This window comes from Arvicola amphibius, chromosome 18, assembly GCF_903992535.2.
Source record: "Arvicola amphibius chromosome 18, mArvAmp1.2, whole genome shotgun sequence".
Classification (NCBI taxonomy): domain Eukaryota; kingdom Metazoa; phylum Chordata; class Mammalia; order Rodentia; family Cricetidae; genus Arvicola; species Arvicola amphibius.
Window position 1 is genome coordinate 5,488,452 of NC_052064.1, and position 14,165 is coordinate 5,502,616.

The 14,165-nt window shown below is 44.2% G+C and overlaps 2 protein-coding genes across 2 annotated transcripts in view; one reads left to right on the plus strand and one right to left on the minus strand.

Annotated features, from left to right (window-relative positions):
• Lrrc17 (leucine rich repeat containing 17) overlaps window positions 1–4,083 on the plus strand; it is a 30,298-nt gene extending 26,215 nt beyond the window's left edge. Inside the window, exon 4 of the mRNA XM_038315495.1 lies at window positions 3,392–4,083. Within this exon, the coding sequence (XP_038171423.1) occupies window positions 3,392–3,789 (398 nt within the window). The 3' untranslated portion in view covers window positions 3,790–4,083. The remainder of the gene's footprint in view (window positions 1–3,391) is intronic.
• Window positions 1–14,165, minus strand: part of Fbxl13 (F-box and leucine rich repeat protein 13) — a 145,018-nt gene that overhangs the window by 84,083 nt on the left and 46,770 nt on the right. The window lies entirely within an intron of this gene.

Here is a 14,165-nt window from a genome sequence, read left to right on the forward strand (position 1 = left end):
ATGGGTATGCATGTGTGTACTTGCTCATGCGTGGGTATGCATGTATATACTTGTTCATGCGTGGCTATGCATGTGTGTACTTGTTCATGCATGGGTATGCATGTGTGTACTTGCTCATGCGTGGGTATGCATGTGTATACTTGTTCATGCGTGGGTATGCATGTGTGTACTTGTTCATGCATGGGTATGCATGTGTGTACTTGCTCATGCGTGGGTATGCCTGTGTATACTTGTTCATGTGTGGGTATGCATGTGTGTACTTGTTCATGCATGGGTATGCATGTGTGTACTTGCTCATGCGTGGGTATGCATGTGTATACTTGTTCATGCATAGGTATGCATGTGTGTACTTGTTCATGCATGGCTATGCATGTGTGTACTTGTTCATGCATGGGTATGCATGTGTATACTTGTTCATGCGTGGGTATGCATGTGTATACTTGCTCGTACGTGGGTATGCATTGTGTACTTGTTCATGTGTGGGTATACATGTGTGTACTTGTTCATGCATAGGTATGCAGGTGTGTACAGAGTTCGACAGTGTCTGTTTTAGTCGCTGAATTGAGCTCACCAATCAACTACAGTGTCTGGCCTGGAAGCCCCAGGGATCCTTTTGTCCCCACCTCCCCAACACTGGAATTCTAGGCCCACATTACCCTGCCCAGTCTTTAACAGGGTAATCACCCAGCTCAGGTCCTCACGCTCAGCGAGCCATGGGCTCAGCCCCTCTGCTTCTCTTAGTAATAACACAGGCACTAGCAGGACACCCAATCTAACACGATCAAAGTGAAAACTGAAGACATCCTGGGGCCACAAAGGCATATTTCAAAATTAATATATTGTTTAAATATCACAAAAATATAATTTAAAATTTTAAAGGAACAACAATTTGCTACACTTACCTTAGACTGCACACATAGTGCACTCTGAATTGCAAGATTAAGAGCAATTTTCTCTTCACAGCAAATAAAGACATTCCTTCTTACATTCCTCACATTCACGCTCCTATCAGTCACCCGTGTCCCGTCCCTACGAAGTCAGGCCACAGGTTGAAGAACTCGGGGGTGGAGACCATCTTGTGCCCTATGAGAACCGTAGGCCCATAGAACAAGTCCACTGTGCCAAGGGTTCCTGAGCAAGAGTCTAATTCCTTTCCAACACTGTGTTCAAAGCACTAGTAGACATTTGCCAATAGTAGGATGCCGGGGTGTGGCTTAGTGGTGGAACACTTGCTGAACAAGTTCAAGACCCCAGGTTCCATTCCCAGCAACACACAGACACAAACGCAGGCATGAACACAATGAACGCAGATGACTCTTAGAGCTTTCGTTAACTGAAACCCCAGTTATTAGACAGCCTCGCTTGGGTGTGTGAAGGCAGTGAGCAGCTGTGCCCAAATAGTGGTGCAATCACAACAGAACCATGGCAATGAAGACCACTCCTTCCTCCCTCCCATCCTCAGTATGTTTACTCAACACAAGGGACGCATTTTCATTAACACTTATGTATTACTGAACCCAGTGCCAAGAACTTTGGTTGGCAAGTCCTTTAGAACAAAAGAAAATGGACCTTAGAACTTGAATAAGACAAAATGAACGACATTAGCTTTAAAATAAAAGACCGGCTGCGTTTCAGGACCCTTGGGAGGAAGCACTGCCCGATGGCTTCCTCGAGAATCTTGGCTTCCTGTGAGCACATGTGTAGAAGACATGGGGACACCAGACTGTAGATGAGGGGACAGTCTAGTCGAATGCAGGGCCGAGTGGGAAAAGGAAAGAAGCCTCCTAACCAAGGGTATCACTTCTTTCAAGAAACAAACCCACTCTCCCAGGGACCCTAGATACGTACACATTAATACCAAATGTAGCTCTTTTGAAATGGAACGTAGGAATATTTGTCTGCAAATGCTTTGAATCTGGAGCCCTGACTTGTTCCAAGAGAAAGAAGTTTGTGACAGCCTGATGTTAGAATTTTACCTGATGATCCTCAAAACACACAAGACTGATCTGTTTCCTCGTCCCCACTCCTCAACCCCTGCTTTGTCCAAAACTAGAAAGTAGCCTGTTTGGGGCTGAAAAGATGGTATGAAAACAGTTAACAGCATTGGCACAAAGCTTATTTCTAATTCAGAATAAGGATTCTATATTCTAGGGTAGGCATGTTGAGGGAGTACTGTGAAAATGTTCAGGACAGAAACAAGGTCTTTGATGTCAGCAGTGACCTGTCGGTTCTGGAACATACGCTTGGTCTTTATGTGCTCATTTCTTTGTTCTTGTGAGTTGTGTTATTTTGTTCTGTGTTATTTTCTTCTAAATACTCAGCATCCAGCTAATCAAATACATATGAATTCTGATAGTTCCCATCACTTGCCAAACTCAACCAGATGTTTTAAAAACGTTGTTAGAAATTATTTGGCTTGGTGCTGTTCAAGAATAGGCTCTCACTGCCAGTGCACTAAACGGGGGAAGATTAGTTTCTAGGCATTTTTAGAGCTCATCTATCACCTAGGAAGCTGTTGTATGTTCCTGTGTTCTCCTGCACTAAGGCCTTAAATTTGATACACTTTCCTTATTTATACAGCACCCCCCTTTCTGCAGCACCTTCTCAGTAAGAACAAAAAATGTATACCAGAAAAACGCGTTTTTACTGGGGCATTCAGAGCACTGGGCAGAAGTGGCATGGTGCCAATGTCTCCTGCAAGCCTTCCCCATGCCCCAGAGAAACAAGTTTTAAAGACTAACTTAAAAGTGACGTTTTCAAATACAATACCACACATCGATCAACACAATCCAGGAAAAGCTTTGTTTGAATAACGGGGTATTTTATATTATTGCATTTCTTCACGTGTTCAATAGAGAGACACGCTAAGGAAAAACCTCCCAAGGCAGAAATCCTCTCCACAGAAGTAGTGAGGAAGAAGGCACTTTCCTTGCTGAGTAAACATTACACCATACAAATCCCAAGCACACAGATCGCAAAGTCAGAAAGACATTGTTTTAATCACATAACTTTACCTGGTGCTGGGTTGACCGTCTGCTTTTGCTCGGCATCTACGCAAACAATGCGCACAGGTTCTCCATGATAAAGTAGTGTGCAGCTAGAAGCAAGGCCCCAGAGAAGTCAGTTCCCTGGCCTCACACTGGCCTTGAGATAAAGAGCGCTTCCTTCCCTGAGAAGTTCTGTCCAGGTTTCAGGAGTTCCAGACAGTTCAAAGAGAGGAGAAAACACTTAGATGCACGGGTCCTGGAAAAAAAGCTGTGGCAGGGAAGACTGAGCCTCTTAGCAAATCCGTGTTTGCCCTTACGGCACGTAAGACACGTAAGGCACGTACGGCATGTCGTGTGCGGTTGTGCAGATCTTTTGCTCACTGGCTAACATTCTCTGCTTCTAGCTGCCTTTTTAGGGCTCACACATCTAGAAGAGCTTGACTTATCAAACAACAGCCTACAGAACTTCGACTATGGAGTGCTGGAAGATCTGTATTTTCTGAAACTCCTGTGGCTCAGAGACAACCCTTGGAGATGCGACTACAGTATCCACTACCTGTACTACTGGCTTAAGCACCACTATAACGTCCATTCCAGCGGTCTGGAGTGCAAGACGCCCGAAGAGTACAAAGGCTGGTCTGTGGGGAAATACGTTCGGAGCTACTACGAAGAATGCCCCAAAGACAAGCTGCCGGCGTACCCTGAAGCCTTTGACCAGGACACAGAAGACGACGAATGGGAAAAACTCCACCGAGAGCACACAGCCAAGAAGCACCGGGTGAGAATCACCATTGTGGGATAGTTGTGACTAGTGGCACCGTGCTGGGCCGGCGTCAAAAACCATGTTTACATTTTCATCAGCTGTGACTGCTTAGACAGGTTATCCAGCTACAGAGCCTCCCTTTGACTACTTCCTAATTCTTATTACATTGTGATTTTAGTAATCTGGGGAAATCTGCATCCTGCTTATCTGCCCTCCTGTGGGCAGTCTCTAATCACAGGATCCCACAGTGGCCCAGGACGGGTGGTGCAGGCCTGCAACCCCAACCCCCAAGCTGAACAGGAGGATCGTGACGCCAACCTGGGCTACATAGCCAGAAACAGTCTCAAAAGAACCAAACTATCCCACACTGGTGATACAAGGGACTTGGGTCTTAATATGTCGTTAGAATTTCATAGTGTCTTGCATATGTTTTTAATGGCTTTTTGAAATAAAAGTTTAAAAAAATAAGTTTCATTTTTACATGTCTTTCTGTAACTTCTTATACAATCTGAAAAATGATCAAAATGAACATTAACAATGAATTGTCGCCCGCTCAACCTCTGCTGTTATTAATGCTTAAGGCAACTTAAGCTTTAAGTAGATTTGCATTTTGGATTCCTGAATGCTCTAAAGTAAGGTTCTGGCAAGCCCAATTCTCAAGCACGACTCATTGACTAAAAACAGAAAAAGCTGTCACAATAAGCAAGTAGACAATATGAGACTTCTATGTGAGAAGCCGGTCAGAGCAGCCCTGAGCAGCCTGGGTAGACAGTGTGAAGCGCGAGCCTGAAGACCCCGTAACCACCAGTGAAACAGGGACCCCAGCACTTCCTCCCAAGGGGATAGGGCAAAGACCACGGAATTAGGATTCAGGGTCACAAAACAAGACATAATATCAGAGACAGCTGCAGGGAGGACAGGCACTCAAGGTGATCCCTGCAATCTGGGGGTTTGGTCAGATCACCTAGAAAAGCAGCCAGTAAAAGAGGCTGTGCACAGAGGAAATAAATCTGACCGCACCAGCTCGCGTCCGGATAACCAGTGACCAGTGATGCTCTGCCCGGCAGGCAAACCACAAGACGGAGCGTGCATGGCCCTGCATGAAGTACCATGTCCTGGGGCTCCTTTTACACATAACGTATTTTCATTTCTCTATCAAGACACCAGGTACAAAGTTGAGGAACTGGTCACCTTATTTCTTGCACAACTGCCCAAGCATGAAAGGCGATCTATTATACATAGTACCGAGTACTGTCTAAAGTGTCTCCGGATTCAGGATCCCCCTGGAGACCATAATGTTACTGACCTTTCAAAGGGGAGAAACCCACAACTCAGGGAGTCGGAGAACCTGGACAAAGCCATACAGCTGGGAGAGGGCAGAGCCATGAAAACCTTTTCTACTGCACAGGGAAATATACTCCTTGCCATTGGCTACCTGCATCAGAATTTCCAGAACAAGCCCCTGCCCTACCCTGTCCTGCCTCCCGCTCCCCCCATCCCCACCCCCGCCCCAGGAACACCATGAGAGTAGCTGGCAAGAGAGACATTTGAATCTACGTTAATATGCACAGGAAATCAAGAAAATGGGAAAGCAGAGGAAGTGCCAGCAGTGCTGGCTCGGGGTATCCGTGTGGACTGTGAAGATCCAGACACTGCACTGAATTTACCTGTGGTTTGTATATAGGAAATTCAAACCCCTCCCCCCTTACACACTGGGAGTCATTAAAAACAGGGTTTGCTTTACAGTGCCGTCCAAGAGATACAATGGATTTATTCATCATTTTCCACGAGCCTCCAGAGAGAGCAGTAAGGATGAAGGCGGAGAACAGTCAAGATCTGCTGTTAGAGAAGCCAGGTGTCACCTCGGTGGAGGGCAGGAGGGTTAGCTCTAGTCACAGAGGGCTGAGTCTGAGTCAGAAAAGGGTCCAAACTGTTCCCTGCCTCAAGTTTTTGGAGACTAGTTGGGGATTTTATTGGTTGACTTTTATACCCCACATCCCCTGGGATGTATTTGGAAATAGGCTCTGGAACACATTATAATAAGAAATTAGTCTTGACTGTCCCAGAGCTAAGAGAGTTGGAAGGCTGGTGTTGCGCAGAGCCTTAACTGAAGTCGTGGTTCTGAAAACATAGGGTTTGCTCATCCCAGTCAGAGCTTCAAGGAATCTGCCACCACGTGCTTACTTGACAATGACTCTATAGACTGATGTTGGACATCCCTTTATGTTCAGCAGACAGTACAGTTCAGGATTTGTGTGTGTGTGTGTGTGTGTGTGTGTGTGTCTATATATACATGTGTATACACCAGAAAAAATATGATAATTCTGAGGTATACATATTTGAGAAAGCATGCTTATCGCTTGAGCATTTGGATAAAGTTATGTTTTAAAAATCTTTCTTCTAGACCGAAGGTTCTCTGAGTATTTTAAGTAAAATTTACTCTGAGTTGAAGTCCCCTAAACCTAAGCCTATCACTGCTGGCCTGATGCCCAGTTACTTGGGAAAGATAGTTAGCACTATGTAGTTCCTTTATTTCATTCACCAACACTTGCTTCCTCTGGAAATTCACATTTTATTTCAAGAAATCTGAGCTATTCTTCTGCTCTGACATATGATACAGCCCAATAGTGAGTCTGCTTGCCTGAAATCCATACAAGTACTCCATTGTCTGCCTTTAGAACGTCTTAAGATCCCACCTCACAGTTCATGTTCCTCAAGCTTTCCTTTCTGCGAGACACTGCTAAGCCAGGAAGCCAAGTGTCTCAAAAGTTCTGCCAATATTTATCTTCCATCTTAAAATCAGAAAACCAAACCTCTGGCCAGAAATATGTGCGATTCGATACACACCAGTACAAGACGAGAACAGGGAACAGAAACACTTTGTCTTTAATGCACTCAAGGTTATAAGAATAAAAACTGGTTTTACTAAATCATTGGTGATAAAAATATCCCAATAGTTGAGACAAGTTGCTTCCTTAAAAATAATATCAAGATTTAGTCATATATATCTACTTAATTATTGCTATGATGAAGATACTTTGGCCAAGAATCATTATATTTTAGAAATAAACAGAAAAATTAAAAAACTTAAATTAAGAAAATATGTTGGAACTATTTTGATCCCAAAACAAGCATCGGTTTTATATATTCTGGTCATCATATATGTCATTATTTGATATAATGAACACATAGTCAATACACCCATTGCATAGGAGAGAATTTTGGCCCATGAATTTTCATTATTTGAAGATCTCTGGACTCTATGCAATCATAACAATGTAGCTCACTTACACTGCTCAGTGAGCCTATCCTAAAGGAAGCCTTCACATGGAAGTAAGGTTCAAAAATCAGGAGAGAATTACAGCTATGTGTATGTTTAAAAAGAAGACATATGAATAAAGGAAAGGACAGTCACACCCTGGGATAGTGTGTTATATGACACACAGGAAAATGAACCATTATCTGAAACATACAAAGTACTCCTAAAAGTCAACAATGAGGAAATGGGCCCTAAAGGTTGACAGAGCTAGTGTGGTGGGTACCTGCCTGTAATCCCAGTACTCAAGAGGCAGAGGCAAGAGATCACCAGGCCAAGGCCAGCAGGGGCTATGCAGCAGGTCCAGCCTCCAAAAGTCAAAACATGAAGAAAGCCTCTTAATGGATGAGAGTGTGAGCAAACCAAAGGAGCCTCAGACACCAAGGTCACGCGAGAACAGCAATGGGGTGCCATTGCACACCTGCAGGAGGACCAAAGTGGGGTGCCATTGAACACCTACAAGAAGGACCTGGAATGCCATTGCATGCCTATGAGAAGACCGAAGTGGGGTGCCTTTGCACGTCTACAAGGAGGACCACAGGCCAGAACAGTGATGGCACCAAGTGTGAATAGCAGGGACTCTTGTTCACTGTCAGGAATGCAGAGTGCTGGCATCCTGGAAAACTGTTTAGTGAATTCTTACTGCATTAAATATACTCCTACTATATAATTACCAATTATCCTTCTTAGCACCTAACAAAAAGAGCTGAAAACTTCTAGTTTAACTCTTCGATATCTCTCAAAGTCCAGTTATGAAGGTCTGATTTCCAGCCTGTGGCACCACTAGGGGTTGGCAGAATCTCCAGACTAAAACCCAGACACCATGAGGAAAATAAACATGTTCCTTTTATTCTCCTCATGAATTTTGTCTTGGCAGCAGAAAACTAACCTGACTGATGTCTGCAACAACAGGTAAGCACTTCATGTATGTCTGTATGTAACATGGCATGAAGCTTGAAGACATTATGCTAATGAGCTAGTCACCAAACCGCAACTAATCTGTTATTCCTCTCACACTGAGTACTGAGTCAGCACAACCTCAGAGAAGAAAGCAGAATGGTAATCAGAGGCGCTCGGGAAAGGAGGAAATGGGGGTCGGGGATTTAAAGGGTGATGAGATCCAGCTTTCTGTGACAGAACAGTGCAGAGACAGACGGCCGTGGCTGCACAGCGTGAGCACACGGAATCCCACACACTGATACACATGGGCTAACGTGGTGACTAATATGCTATGGGAAACTGTAAAAAGAGCCAGAAAGTTGATTGCTTAACACAATGGGAGAAATCAACAACATATAAACTAGTCTGACCAAGAAAAAACACAAACAAGAAACTAAGATTACTAAAAATGAGACAAGAAACAGAACTTGTTACTGCCAGCTTTACAGAAATAAAAGGATTATAAGAAAATACTAACAACAGTTCTATCCCAACTACAGGAAGTGCTATCAACAGCTATATTCCCACTACAGGAAGTGCCATCAACAGTTATACCCCAGCTACAGGAAGTGCTATCAACAATTATACCCCAGCTACAGGAAGTGCTATCAACAGTTATACCCTAACTACAGGAAGTGCTATCAACAGTTATACCCTAACTACAGGAAGTGCTATCAACAGTTATACCCCAGCTACAGGAAGTGCTATCAACAGTTATACCCCAGCGACAGGAAGTGCCATCAACAGTTATACCCCAGCTATAGGAAGTGCCATCAACAGTTATACCCCAGCTACAGGAAGTGCTATCAACAGTTCTATCCCAGCTACAGGAAGTGCTATCAACAGTTCTATCCCAGCTACAGGAAGTGCTATCAACAGTTACACCCCAGCTACAGGAAATGCTATCAACAGCTGTACCCCAGCTACAGGAAGTGCTATCAACAGTTATATCCGAGCTACAGGAAGTGCTATCAACAGCTATACCCCAGCTACAGGATGTTGACAAATTTTCAGGCATTCAAACTATCAAAACTGACTCAGGAAATAAAATCTAACTAAACAAATAAAATCTGTAGTAAACAAAGACTAAACTGAAATAAATTCAATTTCCCATTGAAATAAACAATGGGCGCCTCTGACAGAGGCTATCCCAGAGCAGATGGCTTCACTGGCATTCTACCCAACATTTAAAGGATCAGTCACGTAGGGTAGGAGGGACAACCGGAGCAGCAGACCAACCAGTCCCTGAACACCCTGACTCTGAACCCAGAGTCAGTAACAGAAACACACCTTGAATCTGAGACCTGGGCCAGGGAAAGGAAATCTTTATCCCTGAACTCAGGACTCACAACATGTGCCCTGACTCTGAAACCAGTGTCAGAGAAGCACACTTTGTCCCTAGAATCAGAGCCAGTGAAAGAAATACACCCTGGTCCTAAGATTAGAGTCAAAAGCTAAAAAGGACCAGTGAAAGAAACACAGTTTGGCCATAAAGTCAGAGCCATCTCTGCTCCTGACCAACTAAACTGACCAATCCCTAAGCAGGGAAAAACTACCCAGTCCCTCTTCTCCCTGGGAAAACCTGCCCCTAAGGAACCCTGTAGAAGCCACTCTGCCCCTTCAGTTAGAGGCGGCCAATAATCCCTCCCTGGCAGAGGCAGCCACTCCCCTGGACTCCTCCTTCCCAAATAAATCTCTTTCTCAAGAGTCTTGGGGATGACCTTCATTCGCTGGCACAGAGCAGAAGAACCAGACTGGGATGTCCCTTAGGGGACTGAGCTGAAAAACCTTGCTGAGACACTCCTAGGGAGCCTGAGCAAGGGAACAGAGAAGAGCTCCGCTGTAAGGGCTTTCCAGGAGAGCAGGATCACTGTGGGGAGACCATTCACCCCAGCTTCAGGTAGTCTGGCTTCCCAATAAGTCAGGATATCTCTGCAACACTACAACTGTCACACATTCCCCTACAAGTAACACTGATCCTTCTCATGCTCTTTAAGTAGAGAGAGAGCTGGGGAGAGAGAGAGCTGGGGGGAGAGAGAGCTGGGGGGGAGAGAGAGAGACAGAGAGAGAGACAGAGACAGAGAGAGAGACAGAGAGACAGAGAGAGAGACCAGAGAGAGACAGAGAGAGACAGAGACAGAGACAGAGAGAGACAGAGAGAGACAGAGAGACAGAGACAGAGAGACAGAATGAGAATTGCCCTGAAGTCCTTCTTTAATGCCAATATATCCAACAAGGACACCAAATAAATATTACAAGAAAGAGAACGAAAGACTAATATTCCTTTTAAAAAAACATGCAAACACCCTTAAGAAAATGCTAGAACATCAAATACAATAATATATTAAAAGGACAGGACATGATGTATGAAAAGGATTGGTCATAGAGAAGCAGCTGTGGGGAGGGGGCATGAGCACAGACACAGGAAGTGGGAAGGGATCATTGGGCATGAGATGATGGGGTAAATATGATCAAAATACATAATATGCTTGCATGAAATGCTATCATGAGACCCATTACTATGTGTAATTAGCATGTGTTAATAAAAACAATAAGAATTAAGATCTATAGCAGCGACATCCCCACTAATGTGTTTAGTAAATGCCTTGATTTATGACTTTCTTTGGCTCGATGACTATAAAAAGTTCAGGTAACAATTCCAGGGAACATGTTATTCGGGGCAGCTCAGACCTGTGTTCCTGGACCACAGTCATTCTGATTTGATGAAAATTAAGCCAGCTTTTATTCCTTCGGCATGTAAAAGAACGGAAATGCAGAGAAGGTTCAATATACAAACACCACTTGGTGTGATCTATGCCACATTAACAGAGCAGGAGGTGGGAAGGCAGTGATGAAGGTAACACATTTGATAAATACCCAGCACACTAACGAGAAAGGAAACTGTAGTGTAGGATATCAGAGAATTCCCTCAGTCTGATCCAGAACACTGGGGGCAGGCACACCACCAGATAATGTCTTACTTGTTAGGAAAGTCTGAAACTTTTCTCTGAGACCAGGAACAAAACAAAACTGAGCCTCTTAAGAGTTCCATTCTCCTCAAAGCTCAGTACAGTGTTCACTACTGCTGACGTCAAAACCCTAAGTCAAACTGGAACTTTAAATATTACTGTCTGATCTCGCTTTCTTTATTCAAAAATCACAGATTTAATAAACAGTACTTTTTGATGTGTATTTCTTTCTTTTGGGGAGGTTCTCTTTGTAGCTCTGGCTGTCCTAGAACTATCTCAGTAGACCAGGCTGGCCTTGAACTCACAGAGATCCACCTGCCTCTGCCTCCCGAGCGCTGGTGTTAAAGGCGTGCGTGCGCCACCACCACCCAGGTCAATGTGTATGTCTTATGTATGTATGTGCCGGGATGACAAAGCATAGCCCCCTCCAAGTGTATGCGGTTCCTGAGATGCAGGAAGCAACTCCCTCCAGGCAACCCAGGGCAGTTAGGTGAGTGTGTTACTTGAGGGATAAGGAGAAAACACCTACTTGCTCTGAGGACTGCCTCTATGGAGTCTGCATATGCATTTGGCAATGTAAAGATGATTCTGATTATAGGAATCCTACTAGTGCACTTGTTCTTCATGTTCTTTTTCTCCTTCCACACCAGTGGCTTCTGAGAATACGAATGTGCTGTACGAGAGTACGAGTCCTCCTGACCTGACAGAGCAGCAGGCATTGAAGCTGTAAAGCAGGTTATGGGGGGGGGGGAACCTGACTGATGAAAGAATTGGGGAAAATACAGAAATTGTTCTTTGCCTAATTTTAAAACTTGGCAAAAAAATATACTGAAACAGAAAAGAACTTGGCTATGATGAATAAAGTTTCTGCGAACCTAGGACTTTTAGGTTGACTGCCTATATCCTTATAAATCAAAATTGGAATTGTGAGGAACAACAATGGGAAGAGAAAGGCAATGGGGTGAAACTCACTGAACTGTGCTTCTGTAACTGCCAGTAGTCAGCCTCTGAGGTGAGAGCCTCAGAAGTTGTTTTATGATTGACTCAGTCAAGAATTAAGAATATAGTGGTTGGTATGGGGCTTGGGAGCTGGGAAAATATCATGATGAATATGTTTTGATTTCAAAGACTCTTTGTACTTCTTGTGAACTGCTTTGCCCATGTAATAATTAACCTGTGACGAGAATAAAGAATCATTTTCCTGGTGTAAAATTCACAATAAAAGACTGAGGTTTGAAGCTCGGGGTAGAAGAAGAACCTGCTCTGCAGCTGACAGCCTGTCAGCTTGCATCAGAATCCTGTGTTCGTGTACTCACTTCGCCTTCCAGACATCCCAGATTTGAGACCCACTTCTCTGCTGAGGCTGGTCCCCGACATGTATGAATGCATATGTATACATAGATGTAAACACAGATGAGTGTGGAGGGATATAAAGAAACAGAAACAGAGTCTAAGAAAGTAAGGTTTATAATTATTATATCTCCTTTAAGTCTGCAAAAGTCAGCCACTATGGAAGTCAATATGGCGTTTCTCGGAAAACTGGGAATCAGTCTACCTCAAGACCCAGCAAAACAATCGTGGGCATATATCCAAAAACTGCTTGTCATACCACGAGGACACTGGCTCAACTATGTTCATAGCAGCTTTATTGGTAATATCTAGAATCTAGAAACAACCTAGATGCCCTCAAATGAAGAGTGGATTTTTTAAAAAATGTGGTACACTTACACAATGGAGTACTACTCAGCTGTAAAATCAATGGCATCATGAAATTTGCAGGCAAATGGATGGAACTAGAAAAATATCATCCTGAGTGAGGTAACCCAGGCCCAGAAAGACAAACACAGCATGTACTCACTTATTAGGGGATATTAGTTGTAAAGTAAAGGATAACCAGGCTACCATCCACAGACCCAGAGAAGACAGGTAGCAAGGAGGGTCCATGGGGAAAATACACAGATCTCCCTGGGAAGGAAAAACAGAAGAGATCTCCGGGGTGGACTGGCGAGGGTGGGCGTGGGAACTCGAGGGATAGGGCTGGGGTGGGAAGGGGGCGAGCACTGAAAGAGATGGCCAAAAAGGGGGACTTTTCAGGGTGAGGCAGAAGCTGGATGCCAGGGAAACTCCCACGAATCTACAAAGATGACCCCAGCTAAGCGATGGTGAATACGTAGCCTGAACTGCCCATCTCCTGTGATCAGACTGGTGACTTCCCCAATTGTCATCAGAGCCTCCATCCAGTAACTGATGGAAATAGATGCAGAGACCCACAGGCAAACATTGAGCCAAGCTCAGGGAATCCTGCTGAAGAGAGCGAAGGATTAGAGGAGTCAAAGGGATCAAGGACATCACAAGAGAACCCACAGGAACAACTAACCTGGCTCATAGGAACTCACAGAGTTTGAACCAACAGCCAGGGAGCCTGCATGGGACCAACGTAAGCCCTCTACACGTATATGACAGCTGTGTAGCTTGGTCTAATGCAGGACTCCCCCTAACCGTGGGAGCAGAGGCTGCCGCAAAGCTCTGGTCAGCTCTTGGGAAACTATTCCTCATCCTGGATTGCCTTAGCCTTAATATGGGGGGGAGTGTTTAGTCTTATGGCCATGTGATATATGAACATATTTGCTGATACCCATGAGAGGTCATCCCCTTTGGAGCAGAAACAGAGGAGGAGTGGAGGAGGAGTGGGGTGGGGGGAACGGGAGGACAGGAGGGAGGGGAAACTGTGGTTCAGATGTAAAATGAATGAATCAATTTTTTAAAAGACTACAAAAAGCAATCAATTCAAATGGTGGAACAAAGAGAAGTTAGATCTCTCTCTCTCTCTCTCTCTCTCTCTCTCTCTCTCTCTCTCTCTCTCTCTCCTCCCCAGCTAAATTCCACAATAATGAACTTTTTCAAAAAATGTGTAATATGAGCCAGGCTTTGTGGTGTATGCTTTTAATCCCAGAAACCAGGAGTCAGAGACACATGGATGGATCTCTTTGAGCTTGAAGCCAGTCTGGTGTTTATAGCAAGCTCCAGGATTACCAGGGCTATAGAGAGAGACCCTATCTCAAAAAAAAAAAAAACAAGAAACAAAATCTATAATATACCTAGAATATAAATCAGAAATGATCTTGGTACATCAGAAATTAGTGGCTCCTTAAGAAATCAGAGACTTGCTTGGCAGTGGTGACACACCCCTT